We start from the raw sequence: 23,722 nt of genomic DNA, 5'->3' as shown, positions 1-23,722 counted from the left end.
GTGAAATCAGGTGCTGAAAAACCGAGGTGACTGCAGTTGGGGTCATGGGGATGTTGAGGAAGGCCGTCAAGTCTCCGACTTCACGATTGGGTGGCGAAGACCTGGACGTCTGGAGGTGGGACCCGTTTGGTGGGGAGGATAGAAAAAATTAGTACATTTGGGTCAGCTACATTAGGACATTTGAGGCCCCGCAGATGGTTGGATACTCAGTCCCAAGATCAGGGAGGGGCAGAGGAGGTAGAAGAACAAAGTGGTCAGTGGGGGTAGGTACCGATTGTGGCATTAAAGGTTTACAGAAGTCCACAGAAGAAGGTTATATGCAGGGATGCTTCCAGAAGGAGAAGAATGGAAGTGTTGACCACAGAACTGAGGAGTGCCTGGGTATGACAGGTTGTATAGCACAGTAATACCAACCCCGTGTGCTAGCCCCTGTGCTAACCGGGGCAGGGGGAGTATAAAATGCAGCACCCGCATATGTCCGTTCATTTGTTTTAACAGGTGAATTATGGGTCTCCTCATCCCAGTAATGGATGTGCCTGTTGCTACCTCACCCTCCCAGAGAGCCGTGTTTTCCGTCTCTGTTAGTACCTTTCTAGCAGCCCCTCACCTCTGCCGTTCCACGCCTGCCAGGGTCAGGCGTGCCCAGCGCAGATCTGCCGCCTTGCTGAGTGGCCTTCTGCCTTCTCCTGGCTCTCGGGACCGCGCAGTGCTCTTGGTGAGATGGTCCTGCAGCCTCTCCAGGGCCAGAGCCTGCCCCTCTCTAGACCTCATGCTGCGGGTCCCAGAAGGAAGCCGCAGCCGCTCCAGTCCCCACCTCTGTGCTCCCCAGATGGGCTCCTCTTTCGTCTGGTCAGTGGGCCGCACCCTGGCTTACTCTCAGAGCCCGCTCGGTGGTGTCGTGCCTGGGGCCTCCCCAGGCAGAGCTGGCTGCTCTTCTCCCTCCGTGGCGAGCCCTCTTCTGTCACTGCCCGTGGTCGGCAGGGGCTGGGCGTGGGCAGGCCGTTCCCCTAGAGCTTCTGGACTCGCATGTGGCCAGGGGATCGTTGTTCCTCTGGCTCCGGGCCTGGCACCGCATTCCCACGCGGGAGCTGCTAGCCCAAGGACGCTCACCTTCTCTTCTCTCCTTTCCAGGGAAGCAGTTCAAGTGCACGGTGTGTGACTACACGGCGGCCCAGAAGCCCCAGCTGCTGCGGCACATGGAGCAGCACGCCTCCTTCAAGGTGAGAGGGCGCGGCGCGTGGCGTGCAAGGGCGTGTTGGAAGGGCATCGCTTGTCCCAGTGAAGCTGTCCTTATTTTGGGGTGTTCCCCTCACTTCCGGGCCCCTTAGCTAGTGTGCACAGAGTCCGAGGTGTAGCGCACGTGGTGGTGTGCTCTCTCCTTCCAGAAGGGTGGGATTTCTCTGTCCTTTGGCAGCCAGGTCCAGGGACCATGCATGACTAGGGAGGCGCTCTGCACACACCTGGAGGGCATAGAGGGAGGATGTGAGCTCTCGGGACAAGGGGTGTGCTTCTGCATCCCAGATGGCCTCGGGTCAGTCCCCTGGTACGATAGGCATGACGATGGCCAGCGAGAGACCTGGAGATGGTGGCCGCGGGGTGCCCGCTCCAGAGGCGGTGGCTGTCCGTATTCATGTCATAGCCGGAGCTGAGATCCCCTGAACGTGGATGCTGAATATGTCCTTGGCTGCGGCTTCTGCCACAGTTACTGACAGTAGGACCTGTGGGCCAGTGACTGTGTTTGCTAGAAGCTTCTGTCAGCGCTGGCAGCTTGCTGCTGCTGCTGCGTCTACACGTGAGAATGGAAGCTCGGTGCTCTAGCACGTTTGTCGAAACTGTGTTTACCGCTGAACCCCAGAGAACGTAGGAGGTGGGGGGGCTGTGGGCCACCACACTTGCAAGTTGCATTTATTGAGCACCTACTGTATGCCTGCCCCGTTCCGAGAGTTTCTCTCCTGTCAGCTCTCCCCTACCCCACAGTAGATCCCATCATCCGTCTCTGACAGATGAAGAACTTGAACCCCAGAGAAGGTAGCCGATCCCCTATTAGGCTTGTCTGCCATGCCCACAGCTGCAGCTTTCAGTCACTGTTGGATTACCAACCAGGCCATGTTGTCACCACTTTGGAAGGGACTTGGACTCCACCACCAGCAAGCTCTTTTGAGGCTCAGAACAGCTCTGTGTGAGATGACGTCTCAGGATCTTGCCTCAGGTGGTTAAGAAACCACATGGCCCAGAGGGTTAAGGGTTTATGGGCTTTGAACATCGAGGAAGGTTGACTTTGCTCCTAGTCCGAGGTGTGGCCTTCTCTCCGCGTGTCTGCTCCTTACTCCTCGTGGGCAGGGAGAGGCTCACGGGGAAGACTGAGGGGGCTGCACCTGTTGCTTGTGTTGTGGCTTCAATATCCCCGCGGTGGATCTGTGTTTCTCAGGAGGGACTCGCCTGTCATCTTGAGGGAGTGGTGGTCTGTCCGCGGGGGGCTCTTCGGATATCGTGCAGATTTTTACGTGATGAAAATGAAGAGCTTTATGTCGCGTTGCACAGCCACCGGCATTTCTTCGGGGGAGCGTAGACTTCGGCAGACTAGGGCAGGTCGGGTGCTTGAGAACAGTGAGCCGAGGCAGCTCTCACTTTGTCCATGAGGAAGGGGACCCGCCAGTTCTTTATCGTCCTCTCCGTCCCCCGTCCCCGGACTGGAGCTAGACTTCCCATTCATTCCTGGGCTTTTAGCGGGAAGCGTCTTCCCTCCCCAGCAAGACACAGCCCTACAGCCCCTCCGCTCCCAAATCCTCACTGTTCTCTCTCCCAGGTTTGTGGAACCTTCGGCTTCTGTGCAGGGGAAGTGGATTTGGGGGTGGTTTGAGCTGCCATCAGACCGCTGCGGTCCGCTGCTGGGGCCTCAGGAGCTCCCGGGCGCAGCTGTCGCTGGGGTCATGTCTGCCTTCTCACCGGCACCTTCCGTACCGAGCGGTGTCGCGGCTGGAGTGGGACCCGCTCAGTCCGACCTTGGCCTCTCACCTCCTATGGGTCAGGGTCTCTCATAGCACGAGTTAGTAAGTGACACGACACATGACGGGGACTGACAGAGCAAAACGAAGTTGGTTCCCGCCAACCGCGCGCATGCTGACAGGTGAGGACTCTTCTCTTTTCCCGAATCTCCATCACTTTCCTGTTGCTACTCTGATACCGCCAACTCATAGCTTCAGACTACACAAGTTACTACTGAACACTTGCAAATTCCAGCTCGGGTCTCATGGAGTTAAAGGCAAGGCGATGGCAGGGCTGTGTTTCATCTGGAGGCTCGAGGACAGAATCGATCCCCGAGCCTTTTCCGGCTTCTGGAGGCTGCCCGCGTTCCATGGCTCTTGGCCTCAGCCCTCCATTTTCCAAGGCAGCAACATAGCATCGCCTCTCTCCCTCCGCTGCCTCCCTTCTGCCTTTCCCCTGGGGGGACCCTTGTGATTTCACCTGTGGGCCCATTGGATGGCGCAGGAGAACGTCCTTACCTTAAGGCCGGATAGTTAAGAACCTTGACTCCCCTATAATTGCACCTTCTTTTTGTCATGGGAGCTTCCAGGTGTGAGGACGTGGACATCTTTGCGGGGCCGTTACTCCGCCCACTGCTTCTCTTTCTTCTCTTCCTTTCGCGTCCACTCTGTGGCAGAAAATTCTCATCAGAATCCAAGAATATATGGTATCCATGCTCGCACACTCCCTCTGCATACCAATGGCAAATATGACTAAGAATCTAGCCTCTCCGTTTTACTGATCCTACGTGAGACCCCACAATCATCGCACAGACACGGCTAGTCTGTTGCAGGCGGCTTGCCAGAGGAAACCAGTTTGCTTTCCTAGATGCAGATATATAATTTGCAGTATGCAATTTGTGTCAGGAAACACTGTAATAAGGACAACCTCTTGTATTGCCTTTTAAAATTACATGTTTTTATTTATTTATTTTACAAATAAAATTAGTACGTGTTCACTCTGTAAGACTTAGAAAGTGCTTTTTGTTCTCTTTCTTTGCAAAATTTTTGGAAACGGTATTTTTTTTTAGACCTAATCCAGGTCATACTGTAAACGAGCATTTTTGGGTGGAGGTTAAAACTTCAGTTTTACCACAGATAAAGCTCTGTTAGAGAACGTAGCTTAAATGAGTGGCCAGATGGTTTGCCAAGAATACTTCGCTTTTGAGTTTGAATAACCTCCTAGTGGAAGGGCTGGAGAGCCTCCTGATTGGAACATTATAAATATGGCCTTTTTGAAAAATCAGCATTCCACTTTTTTTTTTTCCATTTCATGAAAATATACTTACTGTAAAACTACTTTTAATGGCTGCTTTAGGATGAGTATCCTAGTTTAATTACCCATGGCCCTCATAATTGGACAGTTTGGTTGCTCCCAGTTTTTGCTGTTACAAGTAAATCTGTGAAGGACAACTTCATGCCAAAAGCATTTCCAAGTCATCCTAAAATTGAAAGGACTGTAAAACGTGGGGGGAAGCCCATCAAACCACTGAGAATTCACGAGCAGTGAAGGTGTCTGTGCGCCTCTTGCAACTGTAATTAAAATGCGTTCCCTAGGGTGGAACCAACGCCATCAATCTTGAGCAAGTGCCAGAGAACACACTTGTCCCAGAGGAGTCTGTGGAGCCAAGGGCCTCCAGACTCCATGGACTTGTTCCTTCCCTCTGGCTCTTGAGCTCTGGCTTCCTCACAAATATGTAGGCTCAGACGCCACTCCATGTGGCAGGGTGATCACAGGTGGGAGTCACCTCACACGGTTTTCTGTCTCTCTCTGTTGGGCTCCTTTGACCCCACAACTCCGTTAATAGGATTGTTCTCGATTACGTAGGCTGGGTGGCTCAGTGGTAGTCTCCCTACACATTAATAAATGGGGGCTTTATCTCATTGAAAACAGTTTTATTTTAAAATAATTCTAAACTGTATACAGTCTTGTGGATTTCCCAGGTACCCGTCCCCCATCTTCCCTCAATGACAGTGTCGTCTTTAACCATACCGTATTATCAAAACTAGGAAATTGACTTTGATATCCTGCTGTTAACTAAACCATGGGCCTTCCTTGGGTTTGACGTCTTACCTAATAAAGTATTTTGAAGATGGTTTTCGGTTCACAGCGAAATTGAGAGGAGAGTAGACACTTCTCCTATATTGTCTGGCCCTGCCTCGCACGCACAGCCTCCCCATTGTCAGTGTCCCCACCAGAGTCATGCATTCGTCCCAATCCATCCCATACTCCTAGGTCATCCTGACCCTAGGCCTAGTCTGTAGTAGGGCGCCATATTGGTTTTCTACCTTCTGCGGGTTTGGATAAATGTATCGTGACATGTATCCCATGTTATCGTTACCATGCAGAGCCGTCTCACTGCCTTGAAAGTCCTCCGTTCATCCCTTCCTCTCCTGACCCCCCCCCCCCCGTCTCCCCTGGCAACGACTGATCCTCCTCCTGTCTCCATAGCTTTGCTTTTTCAGAATGTCCTAGAGTTGGAATCATACAGCATTTGGCTTTTTCAGATTCTTTCACTTAGTAATAGACGTTTAAGGTTCCTCTGTGTCTTTTCATGACTCGATGGTGCATTTCTTTTTAGTGCTGTAGAATATTCTATTACCTGGATGTGCCGCAGTTTATCCATTCACCTACTGAAGGACATCTTGGTTGCTTCCAAAGTTTTGGCAGTTATGAATGAAGCTGCTTAAACACTGTGCAGATTTTTGTCCCGACCTAAGTTCGCAGATCCTTTAGGTAAATGCTAAGGAGTCCAATTGCTAGAGTGTATGGTAGGAGTGTGTTTAGCTCTGCAGGAGCCTGCCACTCTGTCTTCCACAGTGGCTACACCATTCTGCGCCCCCACCAGCAATGTGTGAGTGTTCCCTGTGCTCTGCATGGTCACCAGCATTTGGTATCGTCAGTGTTCTGGATTTGGGTCATTCTAATAGGTGTGAGGTGATACTCATCCTTGCCTTAATTTGTATGTCCCTGATGACAGGCTATGGAGATCTTTCAAGTGCCTGCTCATCATCTGTTTATCTTCATTAGTGATGTGTCTGTTCAGGCTTTTTGCTCTTTTTCTTTTTTTTTTAAACTTGGGTTATTCATTTTCTCAATTTGTTGAGTTTTACTAGTTCTTTCTGTATTTTGGATTAACGTTCCTTTATCAGATACGTCTTTCCAAATATTTTCTCCCAGTCTGCAGCTTCTCTCTTTATTGTCTTGGATAACTTTATTTTTAAATGAAGTTTTATCTTTTTATTTAAGAGGATGCTTATAGAAAGGGGGCACTTGTTTTTGCTAGCCCTGTAGGCATCATTACATACTAAGTGTGAGGGTTACATGCTTATTTCACTGGGGTTCATACAGCCTGTGAAACTGGATTGTAATTACTGATTCTGAAAAACAGAACCTTGCTATTTTCTTTCGTGTCGTGAAAGTCATTGAGGTTGGGGTGGGCAGTTCTGATAGAGAAGGGGGAGGGGAGGAAGGAAATGGTTCCACAGATCCCCTGTTGGAGCTAATTTGGGGTCACTCAGCTTCCCTTCCTAGCTTGCGTGCTCTTCTGATGGACTCACCCTTTCCTTCTAGGAACTAGTCTAGATTTCTCGTACTTGTTAGATATCAAAGCCAGAGAATGATACTTTAAGGTAGTATTTTTCAAAATCAAGAAGGAAAATACTGATTGAGCAGCTGGAATTCTTATGCTACCGTTTTTTTAACATTTGCTTGATTTTCATGAATATCTTCTATTAAAAATAAATTGCTCTCTGCATCCGAATTGAAAAATAGGTAAAGGGAACAGCTGTCAGGGATATCATAACGTGCCTCACCTCACTGATAATTTAAAAACAAAATAAAGGGAAAGCATGCAGTGATACCATTTTTTGCTTATCAGTTAATTAATATTCACAAGCTTGATAGCACAGTCTGTTGGTGAGGCGTGTGAGACCGTTCTGTACCTGGCTGTTGGGAGATAAATGGTCCCAGGCCCTGGGGGGGGCAGTTGGAGAACCTGCCCCATTTGCAGGTGCACCTGCTGTTTGCCTCAGCCTGCCTCTTGTAAGAAGCGATCTTACGGATGCACTTGCTGATGTCCAAAATAAGGACTTTGCAGTGTTATTTATTGCAAACAATGGAAATGTTTGTGGATAAAATAAGGCTTAAATAAACCAGGGGGCATCCAAACACCAGTACACTGTACAGCTACCAAAAGGAGTAAGGAAGCCCTTTACTTACTTCTTTGGAAAGGTAGATATATATATATATATATATATATATATATATATATATGGAAAAAGCAAGATTTAAAACAGTCAAGTACACTGCCTCTGAGGTAGGAAAGGGCAAAGGTAGATTTGTATTTATTTATGTCTACTTTAAAGCCTCTTGAAGCATAATGCACAAAATAAATAAACTGAACGGTTGGGCAGCGAGGCCTGGGACTGGGTAGATAGGAGGCCAGGGCTTAGAGTGAGACTTTTCCCATTAAGTTTTGAACTGGGTGAACTGAATGTTTTTGCCTGTTCAGTAAATTTAAGTAAAAAGCAAAACTAAACAAAAAATGATATTTTAGATACTACCCAATGTCAAAGCAGAATGTAAACTTGTTCATCATCTCTGATATAGTCCTGGGAAAGCAGTGACAAATTGCCCTTTGAAGTTCATTGGGATTCTGTTTTGCACTTTAAAATCTCTGAGACCAATTAGGTCTTGCAGGAGAACACGGAATTTAGAATTAGATAGACTCAAGTTCAGGCCCTGACTGTGCCATTTGTAGTCTGTTTAATTTAACCTCTTTATGCAATTTTATTGTTTTTGCTGATTGTAATATTTTTGTCTGCTGTTAGAGATACTCAAAGCAATACCATTTGTATGAGTAGTGGGTATGGTATGTGGTAGATGATCAAAAATTTTTGGTTCTTTTTCCCTCCCCAATCTCTAAAACTGACTCATTTCTAAAAAAAAGTGACCATGGTTTATTTTCTTTTTAGTGGGCTTAAATTTATGTTTGCAAGTCACTCATTATAATATTTTTTAGATACTATGTTTTCTTCACATGTCTTTATTTTTTTCTTTTTTAATTTGAATTCAATTAGCCAATGTATAGTACATCATTAGTTTTTGATATAATGTTAAACGGTTCATTAGTTGCATGTAACACCCAGTGCTCATCACATCATAGGCCCTCCCTAAGCCCATCTCCCGATTACCCATCCCTGCACCCACCTTCCTTTCCACAACCTCAGTTTGTTTCCTGGAGTTAGTAGTCTCATATGGTTTGTCTCCCTCTCTGATTTTTTCTACATATGTCTTTAGATGTTAGAGTTATTTTACTTTTGTTGTTGTTATTTATGGTTTTGGAGTTGGGGGAGATAAGGATCAAACTCTTGATGCCACTAAATAACTAGGTGACCTCTGAGGATTTTTATCTTTGCCTTTTTGGGCCACTGCCTCCTCATTGGGAAAATGGGAACAATGATGTCATTATTTCAGTAGGAGGGGTTGATTTGAGGGTGGAGACCAGAAGGAATATATCCTCACAGCTTGGGGCAGACTTGGATCATCAGCCCTGTGCTGGCCACCCTAAGGGGGAGGTGCTTGGAGGATCTCAGGCTTCCTGTTTTGTTAATGGGAGCAGTTTGGCCTCCAGCTACTCTTCCCACCAGATCAGTTCTTACTCACCTTCAGAGCCACCTTGAGATCTTACCAAATGTGGAGGTAATGGATTCCCAAAAACCCAGGCTTTTGTGATTTCATTGAGCCTAAAGGTCATCACGCATCCTTGACTCCCATACATTCTCCTGTGGTTCTGATGAAGCAGGTCCATGGACCATAATCTGTCAGCCACCACACTGGGTTTTGAACTCTGAAGGAAACGTCCTGAGTCTTTATATTTATAGTGTGTTCCTCTTAAATAGCATATAGCTGGATCTTGTTTATGCTTGTGTGTGCACAGCCAGTCTGAAAATTACTGCCGTTTAATTGGAGTGCTTTTAGGCCATTTACATTTAATGTAATTTTGATATGTCTCATTTGAAAAGTACCATCTTGATTTATTTTCATTTTCTTTTTAGTGATTGCTGTACACGTTATACTATGCATCTGTATTATAACACATTCTAGCTAGCTCCAGATATACTATTTCATGAACAGTGTAAGAACCATGAAATGCTGTAATTCATATTATTTCTCTTCTACCCTTGGTGCTCTTGTAGTCCTGTGTATAACTTCCATTTGTTATAAACTCAATGCAAAGTTTATAATTTTTTTTGCTTTAGACAGTCAATATTTAAACATATATATCAAAATATAATTTTTAAATCATAAAATGTATTTACATATATTTATATAAAGACATTTTAATATTATGTATTATATATGTATTTTATATATTTATTTATATTTTTTATATATATGTATGTAAAAATATATATTTAAAGACATTTTTAAAAGGTTTTATATTTGCCTATGTATTCAGCCTTTCTGGAGTTCTTTATTTTTTCCTTTCAGGCCTGGTTTTCCACCTGATGAATTTTCCTCCTAACATTTGTTATATGCTGGTTTGCTGGAGTTAAATTGTCTCAGCTTTTGTCTGTTTGGAAATTCTTTACTTTGTGTAAATTTACTTTACTTTTGATGACTGTGGATTTCTAGGGGGACCTTAATCTAACGACATTGTTCTGTAATGTTTTATACTTTGTTATTTCTAATCCTTATCATTTCTCCCTGTGTGTAATGCTCCTTTTTCCTCTGTGTGGTTTTAAGCTTTTTCTCTCTTTCTTTGGTTTTCATCATATTACCATCAGTAAGCTTAGGTATGGCTTCCTTGTGTTTGCCCTGCTTGGGGTTTGCTGAGCTTGTAGGTCTTGTGGGTTGACACCTTTCCATCTTTCTGGACCAGTGTCTTCTTAGCCATTGTCTCTTGAATATTACTTTTTCTCCATATGTTTTCTCCTTCCCCTCCAGGACAATACTGTGTCATATATTAATCTGTTCGGTTTCTCACAGCATTCAGGTGATCTCTCTCTCTCTCTCTAATTCTTCTTTCTCTTTGTGTTTCAATTTATATGACTTCTATTGATCTTTTTCCAAGATAACTTTTCCTTCTCCTAACATCACATCTGCTGTTTTGATACTCAGGTGAATTATTCACTTCTGATTCTTTTTTTAATTTCTAGCATTTTCTTTTGGTTCTTACAGTTTCTATATCTGCTAAAATTTATCATCTGGTCACACATGGTTTTCATTAGAGCCTTTAACACATTTTTCATCACTATTTAAATGTTTATATCTAATAATTTCAGTGTCTGCTCTATCCGTATTTCACTTCCTCTTTATTTTTTCTTGATTTGGGAGCTCATTTTCTTGTTTCTTTGGATGTCTCATAATTTTACTAAATGCTAGATAATATGTATGAAAGAACAGTAGAGACTGAGCTAACTCGTAATTGACCATGGGAAAAGTAAAGTACCTCTTTTCATATCAGGCCAGTAGTGTGGGGGACTGTCCGGAGATACCTAACAGGCAGGCCTAACTGTGTCCTGTAAAGATGTTCTTACAAGCTTTCCTCTTGGCTGGCATTTGGGACCTTGGACATGAGAGGACTTCCCACAACCGTCATTGCTAAGAGGAGTTACAGTGCCTAAACTGTCTAGACAGCACGGCGTATGCCAAATATCTGCTTGCTTCTAAGAATCTGGAGCCTTGATTTGTGCTTTTGTGATTAGTCCAGTAAAACCCTGGCACCGAGCTTCCTGCGAACTTCCCAGGCTGGTACCATTTCACAGGTGTCATTCCAGCTTGTTGCTGGGGAATTAAGCTGCCCTGTGGAACCCCACTGGGAGAGGACTCTTGGAAACTTAGGCCTGGTTTCCCCTGGACTTGGCCCCACATGCATCTTCCCTTGGTGAGTTTTGCTTTGCATTCTTATGCTATAAGGAACTGTAGCTGTGAGTCTGACTGTATCGTGAGTCCCGTGAGCCTTCCCAGACTATCATCGAACCTGGGGGTGGCCTTGGATCCCCCCAGAAGCTCATCTGGGGTCAAGCTGAATCTGCAGCTCCAGAACGGGTTCTCCACTGTCTTCAGATGTTTTGAGAACAAGATCAGGACTTCCCTTGCAGCAAGGCTGGGCATTTGAGCACGGTGAGACTCCAGAACTCGCTTTCACTGCACAGCTGCTGCCTTTCTAAATGGTGCGCGCTTTCTATCAGCTTGTAGGCCGGTGGCCAGCTTCTCGAGTTGTTGGCACGATCCTTTTTCTCTCCAGCTTTCCACTCCTTGGGGAAGCTCTCTCCCCTCTCTGCCCATCTCTGCCTCAGGAGAGCCTCTGCTCTTTGTGACGGTCTTTGTGGCAGAGGACTTCCTCTTCCCTTGCTCGCTCTGGGCCAGGAATCCTTGCTGTTGCTGCCTTGTGTGCAGTGAAGACCCAGGGCCCCGAAGGCTGGAGTGGATCTCTCTTTCCTCTCCTGGCCCAGCCCCCAGCCCCGCCTCCTCGTACCTGATGCAGTTCCCCATCTCACAGAGCCAGGGATGAGAGCAGCCACGGGTCTCTTTCCTCTTGGGCAGTGCTTACTGGCTTCTAGAATTTGGCTCACTTCATCTTCTTTGTGTCCTTGGCAGTCTGGTGGATTTAAATAAAGATGGGTCCTGTTGTTTTTGTGGGAGCAACAGCCCCTTGTGATTTCCTGCACCCTCACTGGAAACAGAAACGCCCCGCCATGGATTTGACAAGGCCTAACAGGACGCCTGCACAAAGCGTCATGTTCTCTTGACTCCCTCCCCTACCCATTCTGGACAGGCAGAAATTTGGCTGGAAGTAAGGAGCAAGGAGGGTACTTGCGGCAGCAGACGGCTGCTGTCATGAGTAATCTGGGGGGAGCCAAAGTCACCGTGAGCTCCGCCAGCTCTCGGGCGAGGGTGTTCTCCATTCAGCGGCTCACGAGTCAGGGTGGGAAGACCTCGGGCTTCACAAACCCTTGGCACAGTGTGTCGGCGGGAGAAATAACAGCATGTGGCTTTGGTGTAAGCCCCTGACGGCTCTTCTGTGTTGACTTTATATGTCATGGCTTCGTGGTCAGACGGTCTTGGAATCCAGCCTTGCCACTTACTTCTGGTGTAGCCTTGGGCAAGACACCTAACCTCTGTGACATGGTGATTGAGCAGCACATCTTGTCACTTACAGGTTGTGAGCAGTACGTAGGTGCTTACTGAAGGGCTCGACACCCTGTTCTCAAATGTTCGTTCCACCCAGATTCCTGGTTTCTTCCTCTCTCTTTTCATCTCAGGATTGTAGTGTCTGCATGGTGGTGTCCTCTCTGTCATGCCTTTATTCAAGATTCTTGGTGCCTCTGACCTGTTCTGTTTGCTCACGGAGACACAGTCACCTAAATCCACGGATTTGATGCATTCCTTTACACCCTGCTTGATCACAGAAATACATCACTCAACACAGAACCTCTTACCAGGTGCATTTCCCAAGTAGAGCTACTCGTGCACTCGCCTTCTTCTGACAGAGGGGGCTGTCTCTCCTGAATGGTGCTGCCCAGAGCCGCTGGACCTGTCCACAGTATCACAGAGTCTGACTGCCCCGAACACAGGGCCAGCCCCGCACTTGGCCACGTCCTTCTCTCCTCGGCTCTACTTCCCACTCGGGTTTTGCGTTTACACTGAGACATGTCACCGGCCCCAGAGCTGGAGGGAGCTTGCACTTTGGGTCTTTGCTTTGCGAGGCTCCAAGTGCACCACGAGATTCCTGACCTCTTTAAAACAAGTCAAAAATTTGGTGCTTGAATTTGCCAAGTCTGGGAAAAAAAAAAAAAAAGCCAGTCTAAAATCAGCAATTTTCAGAATCTGTGCATTTTGGAAACTATTCAGTGCAACTTACTGTTGACCCTCCTTTAGACTTCTTCATTCCTGAAACGAGGCCTGTGTTTGACAAATGGCCATGATCGTTCCTCTGCCCTGGCTTTCGGAAGGTGAGGGCTGGCCTTCTCTCTTGTGGCCATAAAATTTTTAGATGTACAGAAGGATATTTTTTAAAAAGGAACCAGCCAGATCATAATCTTAAAAAGACACTATTAAATTTAATTTATCTTTGATATGTATCTAAAATGAATCCTAAAATATTTGTATTAGGAAGCCTAAGGAACATCTTATTTGTGGTCAAATTAAATTTTGCATAACTGAGATATCTTCACAAAGCTGGTGAGAAATAAGGAAGATTTCAGTAGTTGATTTCATTATCATTGATGAGCTTTTCCTAGGTATTTCATCTGGAGTGTATCATACCACAATTTAACATACAGAATTTTAAGAGACAGGGTAGGTATAAGAGGCACTAAATTGCATTTGAATTTTTGATGCAAAACCTGAAATGTTTACTTATTCCTTTAACACCCCTTTTCTGCATATCCACTGCGGGCCAAGCACTCTGCCAGGGTCAGGAGATGTCAGGATAAAGCCAGGCATCTTGTCTGTCAGCCTCAGGAATCTGGGCAGAGACCTATGTGCATAAAAAGTAGCAGTAAGTGTATGAACTGCTACAGGAAGGTTGTGTACCAAATGCTCTGAGAAGCCAGAACAGCTAATTATTCCAATTCCATCATTTTGTAAAAGCTGTGTTTTAATTGGGTTAATAGACTATTATCCTATCATGTAAAACCTAATAGCTTTGAAAAACCTATAGCAACCAGAAAGTTCTCTGGGTGACTGATAGCCATAAACCAGAGGGAGTTAGTGTCCTCTCTTGTCACATTCCTGATAGTGCAGTGGGGCCCAAAGATGTTCCTCGTGTGTCCATATGAAGCAGAAACGAGTGATAGGTGCAGAAAACACCAGGTGGCTGAGCTCATAGAGCCCATAAGGGGCTTTGATGCTAACTTGGCCAAAGCTGGTGTTTGGACGAGGTCAGCCAGGATGTGGCTGTGTAAGTAATTTACTCCTGGTTTCCAGGCTAAACTTCGCGAGCGGGAGAGAACAAGCGGGGAAATGATCTCAAACGGGCAGAATGTTTAGAGCCACACATTTATAAACCGTCCTGATCCATCCTCAGCCTGAAATTCTGAGTGTCCCTCAGAAAGCTGAGTCATCTGGCGCGGCGGGAGGCATCGTGGCTTTATTTCTACTGTCACTTCTCCTGTTACCCGGGAGATGGTTTCATCTTTCCATCAGGAAGTTCCAGCAGGAGGTTGATTGTTTAAATATCTAGTGCCAGAGTAGAGAAGGCAGGTAGACTGGTCCCTTTTGTAATCACCATATGTTGGGCATTACAGTCGGTATTTGAGGTATGCTTCTTTTTTTTTTTGCCCTCACTGCCCTCTATAATGTAGGTATTAATATTCCCATTTCACAGATGAGGAAACTGAGGCCTGCCTCCAGCTAAGTTACACACTTAGGAATAATGCAGTCAGTCCTTGGTGGAGCTGGGATTTTGATCCCTGTCTCTTGGTAGACAAAGCTGCTCTCTGTCCAGGACTCTGACCCTTGCTGTTACCCCAAGAAGAGGCACATTTTTGCCTCCTTGCCCTCCCCCCACTTCCCTGCACTGCTTTGATTATATAAGCCTGCAGTTAACGTGTGTAGCTGTCAAAACTCAAGGAAAATCCTTAAGCTGTCCGTGCATGAACTAAGCAGGAGGAACATTTCCCAAGTTTAGTGGAAATTACTGAACCATGGGGCACAGAGGGAAAGGAGTGAAGTGTAGGATTTCTGTGGGTGGTGGTGGTTTTGCTTTTTTGTTCTTATTTTGCATGAAAGAGAAGAATCTGAGATTATACTGCTTTTTTTTTTCCTTTTGGTTTTGTGTTTTCCTTCGTGTGTGTGTGTGTGTGTAGGAAGAAGCGTCACCGTCACTGCGGGGTGGAAGGTGGTCAGCCATTCATTAAATTGTTGGAGCTAACGTGTCTGCTAAAAACCTGTGATTTCATCTTCAGCTTCCTTGTATTTTAGATTTTTTAAAGTACTTCCAGGAAAAAAAATGGAAATTGGATTATCCGATGTTAAATTAAAATCCCGTCTAATAGTGAGCGGTATATTCTTTGGAAATATTGCATTTTTGACAGCACAAGTGATTACAAACAAATCAATAATCGGAGAACACTGAAGAGTCTTCCAAGCTCTGGCAGGAAAAGCAATTAGTGTGGATTGATTTACTGTTATTTATTGTGATGAGGTAATTGCCTCCGCTCGCGCTGTTCTTGAACTTGTGGTACCCCACGGTTTAAAAACATTTATTCTTTTAAATTGTTTAATTTATCTCTGGCCTTATTGTAGAACAGAGATGGCTTTGCGCTTAACTCATGTGAAGACCTGGCTTTCCTCTTTGGCTCCCTAACCCCAGGCTGGGTTTTGTCCCTGCTGTGGCTGAGCCCAGAATGAAGTCCCAACCTTGTGCGCCGAGGCTCATAGATCCTGGAGAAATGCGGCCAGAAACAAATCACGGGAACCTCCTTCCCCCCGCCCCCGCAAAGGTGGTGGAGGGCGGCCTTGCCTGGCGGTTCACATGCAGACCACAGTGTGGGGCACCCGACTGGCCTGGATGGTGCGTCGCTGGTGGGATGGGGGTGGGGTACTGATACTCTCACTCACACCGATAACATCGCTTTGAAATCCCACAGACCTCTCTGAAGGCTGACTTTTGGGAACATGCTTGGCCCCGCTGCTCTTTGGGGTGCGTGCCTTTCCTTTCTGGTACATGTCTCTCTGCCTCTTATCCCTCTTGTCTGTCCCCTGTGGCTGTGCACCATTACGCTTTTGTGTGGCCGTCACTTCGGGGCAGTTTCCCAGTCTGCACCCGTGGTCTGTGCTCACTGCTGAGCTTGGCTGGAGAAGGACATGAGGGAGTGAGTGTTCCAGATGCAGATGGTCTTCGAGAATTTCCCTTATGAGCCTCGCCATATGTCTTGCAGTCTTTACAGGCCTGGTCCCTTAAGAGCACGCATACGCATCTTTTTCCTTCTGAGTGGCTCATGTCCCGGTCTCGGCGTGCAGGTGCAGCCTTTGGCGCTGGACCCACGCTGTATTTCTCGTGCTGCCAGGGGAGGGTCTGCTTGGGGCCCTGCTGAAAATGATTCTCAGAGAGCAGGCTGGGGGGAACACTTGAGTCTCCCAGCCCATGTCCTCATCCAGAACGTTCCGGAAGGGCTGCTGGCTTTGCTGGATGACCCTGTGTGGGTAATGGGACTTGGCAGTTGAGAGATTCCACGTGATGAAATGTCTCTGAGTGGAAAAGTTTCTCGTGGGCACGTTCACCACCGAGCAGGGAGTCGAAGGCGGCAGCCAGCGTGCTGGAGGTTTTGTTTTCGCATGTTCTAGTTTGTGAGTCTGTCGTGCCCAGTACTGCTGTGGGTTGCAGTGGGCAACCCGGCCGGGACGGAAGGATGTCAGCCGTGGCGCCTGAACTCGGGGAGCTTGTGGTTGGCCTGGGAGGTGACACCGACGCCCCTGGGGGTGGAGGGCCGAAGCTCTGTTCTCCGGCGTGTGCTCCTGGGAACACGAGTTCCTTGGATGCTGTAGGTGTCGTGCGGAGGGGATACGGCAGGCAGGGATCCGCAGACGTGTTAGGCCCCAGAGCCCCTCCTCTCCTTTCCCCAGTGGGTCTCACAGCACTTAGGTTTTGTGAAACAACTTGGTAAATACTGGTTATCAGAGAATCCAAAAGTAGAAAAAAATGGTTTATGAACCCTGCGAACAGCTGTCCCTCCCAGGGCTCCTGAGTGCCTCAGAGTGACCGCTCAGACCTCTCGCCTGGCTCCGTGTGGCTGCCCCGCTGGGCACGAGGCTTCCTGTGCTGTGCCCCTGTCCTCTGCACACTCCCCGCCGCACGCAGGGCTCTGCACACCACCCCGGCTTCACACCCGCTCCTGCTGCCCCGCCGCTCCTCTCTCGGGCTGGGCAGTTCTCTTACCTCCGCCTGGCTCGGTTCACAGGCTTTGCTTTTCTCCCCGACGCTGCAGCTGGCGGGTTATGTGTGGCCGCCTGTGAGCGAGAATGCGAGCGCCGTGACGCGCTGGGTTTAGTTTGTGTTCTCTTCCCAGCACGGAGGCGGCACGTAATAAATATTTGTGGAGTGACCCGATGAGTAAATGAGTAAATGCTGCAGAATGTCAGTGGGACAGATGCGTCACGGAAGACAGCTAGGTAGAGCTGTGGCTCCGAGCTCCCGTGAGGCTTGTAGCCACAAGGACACGTGTTCAACAGCTCTTCCATCACGGGGCGGCCCAGCTGGGGTCTCCGCTCTGTCCTCGGTTCGCTGGGTGGCCTTGAGCCCGCAGGGCTTTCTTTGTCCGGGAGCAGCGCTGGGCAGTGAGGTTAGAGAGAGCCCAAACACGTGTCATTGCTTCTAGAGGGGAGACGCTCGGTCCTGGGGCAACCAAGTGGGGTTCCCAGGGCAGAGGATGCTGTAGACCCCTGCTGGGAGGTGGGCCCTGGGGGATGTGCAGCCTCCATCAGCCCATCGGGAGTCGTCTCTGCGAAGAGCAGGTGCAGTAGCTGTGAGCATATTGTTTCTGAAAGTCCATGCCGACAACCTTGCTTCGTCGTTGTGCTGTGTTCAAGAGCTGTCTCCGTGGAGGTTCCTGTCGGAGGGAGTGCGGGTGACCTTTCTCCAGTGTGTTCTCTGGAAATCTGTAGAAATGCAGGCACAAGGGTTCTTCAGTAGGCGTGCTGTTGACTGGGCCTAATGCAGAGTTCTTGGGGGGAGCAGCAGGTAGCAGGCTCTGCCAAGGGCCGTCCATACAGGGGCTGTGTAGGGCCGGGTCCCTGAGGCAGGAATTTTGGGGAAGCCAGGGGATGACAAGGGGAGTGGTTTGGGCTACCAGAGCTTGTCTGTGCTGGAAATACGACCGTGACAGCAGTGCCTTCTTGTTGATCCTGTGATTGGCAATAAAGCCATTTGCAAAACTGAAAATGTACGAGGAAAAGTTGCAGAAACGGTTTGTCCAGTTCATCAACAGGGAGACGGATGACCCAGAAAGGGTGCCTGTCTGCCACGGGCCTGCGGGCAGTGCGCCCGCTGCCCAGGAGATCAGCTGGCGTGTGCGCTTCGGGCTCAGATGGACCTTTGCTCAACACCCTGGGCTTGACTGGTGACTGGGTCTGTGTACTTCTGCAAGCCACGTAGCCTCCCGGGGCTTCTGTGTCCCCATCTGGAAGATGAGTGCTGTGTCCTCCCATGCGGCTTGGGAGACCTCTGTTGGCAGACGCCGTCTGATTGGGTGGAGGTCTCCTTATGTCCCAGGTGGAGCAGGGGTCCCGGAGCCCCGAATGCTTACTGCTCGGGGTGGCCAGGTGCTGGCTTGCATTCTGGGGAGTCAGTGGCCACCTTGGTCATTAATGAAAGTGACTCCATCTTCCTGTCGGGTTTTCTCCGTGGCACAAGGGCTGCCGTAAATCTCCTAGGTGTCCCGGCGCCGAAGCCCCAGGGAGGCTCGTGTGCAATCCTGTCTCTCCCCCGCGTCACTTGATTTAAGGCCGGCAGTGCTGGAGTTATACTTAGTATTTCCTCCGGCCTGTCATCGGGTCTCCAGTGAGACACTCAGGCTCCACAGCAGGCTTCTTGCTGGACATTTTCGGTCACAGTCAGAGTGTCCGAACACTGGCCCAGTTGTGGTGTCACTATACTCACACAGACGAGACACTGTGAACCTGAAAATCCCGCCTTCCGTGGCAGGGGGTGGATGTCATCCTTACTGTCGTTCGTATGACGTATGGCTCCCGCTTGTTGGATGCTGTGTGTCCTTCTCGGCACCTGCCGGTTTCGATAACCATCAAAAAGCTTGTGAAGAGGGGTTTTTATGTCACATATTCACCCATTTAATCATCTGTTATGTTTACTTTTCCTATCCTGAGATGGAACGTACGTCCAGAATATTGCACACACGTGAATGTGTGGTGTGACGGGTGATAGTGACGTGAACAGTGACGTGAACACACGCGAGCCGCTGTTCAGAAAGGACCGTTGCCTGTAGTCAGGTCCCTCCCTCCACGGGGCCTTCCTGAGCGCACCCCACCTGTCTCCCAGAGGCGACCACTAGCCTGCCTTCTCTGACAGTGACTCTGTTTTCTCTGTGCTTTTACCACCCGTGCGTGTGTCCCTAAACAAGTAACGTAGCATGGCACACCCTTGAACTTGATGTTACAGCTGTCTGTGGATCTGTGTGTGGGATGTATGTTGTCTTGCATGTTTGTTTGTTTGGAACTTGGCTTCTTTGCTGAACATTACGTTGGCAAGACTGCTCGGAATTCTTGCCTGTAGCTCTCCCTCGCTTTTCTGTGGCATCACACTCCACTGTGCGAACGGTCCCCTGCCTTGTGGCCCTGTGCGCATGCGTCGCCTTCCTACATGGTTTTGTTTCATTTTCATGATCGTTAATGAGGTGGAGGCCCTTTTCATCTATTTTTTGGTCCTTTGGATTCCTTTCTCTTTCTTTTTCTTTCTTTCTTTCTCTCTCTCTCTCTTTTTTTTTTTTTTTTTTTTTTGGTGGACCATTCAAATACTTTTCCATTTTTCTATTGAGTAGTGTTGTTCTAATTTGTTTTCAGGAATCCTTTATATACAGTTGACTTTTTTTTTTTTTTTTTTTTAGTATTTTATTTATTTGAGAGAGAGTGAGTGAGAGAGAGAAAGAGCATGAACAGGGGGAGGGGTAGAAGCAGAGGGACAAGCAGACTCCCCACTGAACAGGGACCCGGACGCGGGACTCGATCCCAGGACCCTGAGATCATGACCTGAGCCGAAGGCAGATGCGTAACCCACTGAACCCCGCAGGCACCTCCGACATACAGTTGACTCTTGAACAACATGAATTTGAACTGCACAGTCCACTTACATGCAGAGTCTTTTCAATAAATACAGTACTGCGAATGTGTTTTCCTTATGATTTTAAGTAACATTTTCTTTTCTCAAGCTTGCTTTACTCTAAGAATGCAGGATAGTGTACTTAGACACAGCATGTGCTGCCCAACTCTGTGGAACCAGTAAGCCTTCCAGTCAGCAGAGCCTGCTCCTAGTTAAGCTTTCAGGGAGTCAGAAGTTGTGGGTGGAATTCCGGCTATGTGGGGTTGGCGCTTTGGTCCCCCGTTGTTAAGGGGTCAGTTGCCTGTATTTTGGGTGTGGGTATTTTGGGGGTTACATGTTGTGAATGCAATGACTTATTCTGTGGCTTTCCCCACTCTTTATAACGTCTTTAATTAATTAATTAATGTATTTATTATTATTTATTTTTTAAGGTTTTGATTTATTTAAGTTATCTCTACACCCAGCATGGGGCTGTAACTCAGTAACCCCGGGAACAAGAGTTGCGTGCTTCATGCTTCTCCAGCTGAGCCAGCCCTGCCCCACCCTTACAATGCCTGTTAATGTTCTCTAGTTCAAGGGCTGCCTAGGTGGTTAAGCATCTGACTTCTGGTTTTGCTCCGGGTGTCATCCCATGGTCCTGATCCCAGGGTCCTGAGATAGAGCCCCATGTCGAGCTCTGCTCTCAGCGCAGAGTCTGCTTGAGATTCTCTCTCTCTCTGCCCCTTCTCCCCACAAGTGCCCTCTCTCTCAAATCTTTTTAAACCACGTTCTTAAATTTAACATCATTTGAAAAAAGTCTTACCCAGATTTTTAGTTTCTGTTGTTGTTGGGCTGGTTTGCTGGACTGACCTTACATGAGTCACTAACAAAGAGAAAGGGGATTTTTCTTTCTCATTTAGCTGCGCGAGTGTAGTCAGGGCCCACCATGCTGGGCCCTGTGCTGGCTCCAGGGACACACAGACAAGCATGTCCAGTACAGATTCTGCTCTCAAAGGGCCACAGCTTGTGGGGATGTGGCCGTGCCAGTGACAGTCATGCAGGAGCAAGATCAGAGCCCTGGGTGATCTTGCTGCGGTGCTGGGGTGCTGGGGTGGACGGTGGAGGAGAGGGAGACGCCCATCTTCCTGGGACCTGGAGAAGGTTTCAGAGGTAAACGGGGTGGGGGGCCGGGAGTAGCCTGTGAGCTAACCCTTCTGAAGAAGAAATAGGAGCTTCTCTGGTGAACATTTCCCTTTTTATGACCTACAGGACAATGCATGGGCATCTTTGCTCACTTGGGAATAAAGGAAATGTTGAACTCATCAAATCTGGCTGAAATCTGTGAAGCCTAGCACGATTGTCTTCTTTCAGAGCAAAGGGGACGCTGGGGAGGGGGTGTATCTTCCTTTGTATCATCCCGTGGCTCACGCTTTGGGGATCTAGGATTTGAGGCTGTGCTCAGAGTGTGCTCAGAATGTGCTCAGAATGAGAGGACTGGGGCACCTGGGGGGCTCAGTCGGTTAAGTGTCTGCCTTTGGCTCACATCATGACCCCAGGGTCCTGGGATCAAGCCCCACAGGGAGCCTGCTTCTCCCTCTGTCAGCAGCTCCCCTGCTTGTCTTTTCTCTCATTTTCTCTCTCTGACAAATAAATAAATAAAATCCTAAAAAAAAAAAAAAAGAGTGGATCAGCAGCAAATACAAGTGGATTGGTCTGCTCAGTCAGGACAGCCTGGTTCGCACACACGATGTAGGACCTGCCACACGAAGACAGTCACATCTCCTCTTGTTCTGGTTCTTGCAGTGTTAGGATCGGTCGCTTCTTTCCAAGGTAGCTGAGAGGGGACAGAGCCTGCCCCAAGACACTCGGGTAGAAGGAGGACTGGGGAAGAGAGCAGAAACGGACGCCTCCCCAAACACCTGGAGGGGGACCCTCCTCAGTCCCAGAAGTTGTCCTGGCGGTTGCCCCAGTAGAGGAAGGCAGGGTGGGAGCGCTGTTAAGGAAGAAGGAGGATGCTGACAGCATGAGAGGAAGCCGGAGGGATGGAAAGGTTGGGGCAGCCGACTCGGTTGAAGCGAGGGGGCAGGTGCGGTCCTTGGTGGCGCTGCGCACTCTCAGGAGACCCGCAGGGCCCTGGGGCCGTTGATGCAGACACTTGTTCCAGTCATAGACCCATCAGGGACTTGAGTTTGGTCCATGGCTGTGCTGCCCTGGGACGGTCTGCTGGTGGGCTTTTCTGTCCAGAGGGCAGACTGAGAAAGGAGTCCGTGCTGTTGGGGCCTAGTGATGCGGGCCGAGCAAGGACAGGGTTGTGGTCAGAGGAGACGCAGGCCCCAGCAGGGGGTGGCATGGGCTCTTTTAAGTGTAGGAGAAAGCCACTGGGCAGTTTGAATAGAGACATGACAAGGTCCGTCTGGTGTACAACTTTCAATGATCTTTCTCCAGAAGGAAATGCAGACAGGTCAGCAAGGAGGCTTGGGAGACCAGTGTGGGCCATCTGGCCATCCCAGTGGCTGCGGGATTTGGCAGGAGGCAAAGTCTCCAGACTCAGGCCTTGAGCCGAGGACACTGAGCTCCTGTGCAGGCGCTCTCCTTCCTCATGAGATGCTCTTGGGCAGAAGTCAAGCTCAGGGCCTGGGGTCAGTTTTGTTTGGTTTTGTTTTGTTTTTATCTTAACCTTTGCATGTTTCTGATTACTTAAAACATACATTCTGTTCTAGAAATCCTGAAAGACGGAAACAGGAAGACAGGTGAACGACATATATGTAACCCTAGTCATGCCCTCTGCTCACTCTTTGATCTTTCCTTCCGAGTTCTCTCGGGCCTGCAGGGATCCGGGAGCTGGCGGCCTCTGCCGTAAAGTGCTGGTCCCGAGGGAGTGTTCTCGGGTCAGCTCATTTTAAGTAGTCCTGAGCTTGGTGCCTGCAAGCTGGTCCAAGTGCTGGAGTAACAGTGATCAAAAGAGATTGTGCCCTCCTGGTGTTTGTATTCTCATGGAGGAGTAGAGCATAAGCACAAGTAAATTGCATGTTATATTAGAAGGTAACAAATGCCGTAAGAAGCAAAGCAGTCAAAAACTGTAAGGGGTGCCCGGGCAGGGAGAGGGGAGACTTCACAGGAACAGTGACTTCGGACCGTGACCTTGGACTCCATGTTGCCTACAATGTCAAGGTAGCATGCACCCAGCAGAGCTGGGGATGTAAGCTGGTGAGTCTGGTTTTCTGGGGCTCTTTCCTGGGAGGTTACTGGGTGGGAAAAGCCCACAGAGCGGTGAGCTCGATGTCACCGCGTGCCGGTGGTGGTGATGACAGAGCGGACTTTCTGGACACTTCCTCACCATCCGTGTAACCTCTGTGGGCCCCCCAGTAGTCGTGTGCCATCAGTATTTTCCCTGCCTCCATCTCCGAGGAGGAAACCCAGAAGCCAGAAGTTCCGGTGTGTGCCCGAGGCTTCGGGGATAGTGGATGGTGGCCAGTTGTGCTGGAGGAGGTGGACCCAGCTGTCCCAGCAGCAGCTTTGGTTTGGGATTGGTCCTCGCTCAGCCTTGGTCGGTGTTTGGGGACTGTGGTGGTTTTAGCTCTTGGAGAGGGCCCGTGTCAGGAGCCCCTGCTACCCCCTGACCGTCCTTATGCTCAGAATGTTTTCTGAAACTGCATCTTGCTCCTTCTGTGGTTTGGCCCCTGCTGTGTTTGATGGCTCGTTTCCTACTTTCCGGGAGTTTCCCTTTGGCCTGCTCTTGGCCTGGCATCCCTGGTCGTGCCGTCCCCAGGAGGGAAGCTGTGGGATTTTAGCGTCCTCGCCCCGGGCACCCTGGCCTTAGCAGGCAAAAATGTTACCGTCTGCACTTTATTATTCTTTGTAAATTTTGGGGAGATGTAAATCCTGGAGTGTTTGCTTTTCACGGTTACTTCTCTGATTTTTTCCCTATCATTTTAG

General features: G+C 48.6%; 1 protein-coding gene across 2 annotated transcripts in view; it reads left to right on the top strand.

Annotated features, from left to right (window-relative positions):
- Nucleotides 1-23,722, top strand: part of ZFAT (zinc finger and AT-hook domain containing) — a 183,875-nt gene that overhangs the window by 113,349 nt on the left and 46,804 nt on the right. For both annotated transcript variants that reach the window (XM_032316054.1, XM_032316055.1), the window contains exon 11: nucleotides 1,132-1,220. In XM_032316054.1, coding sequence (XP_032171945.1) covers nucleotides 1,132-1,220 — 89 coding nt within the window. The remainder of the gene's footprint in view (nucleotides 1-1,131; nucleotides 1,221-23,722) is intronic.

This window comes from Mustela erminea, chromosome 16 (assembly GCF_009829155.1).
Source record: "Mustela erminea isolate mMusErm1 chromosome 16, mMusErm1.Pri, whole genome shotgun sequence".
NCBI classification, from domain to species: domain Eukaryota; kingdom Metazoa; phylum Chordata; class Mammalia; order Carnivora; family Mustelidae; genus Mustela; species Mustela erminea.
The sequence above is the reverse complement of the archived record's forward strand: the minus strand, read 5'-3'. Positions and strand labels throughout refer to the sequence as shown.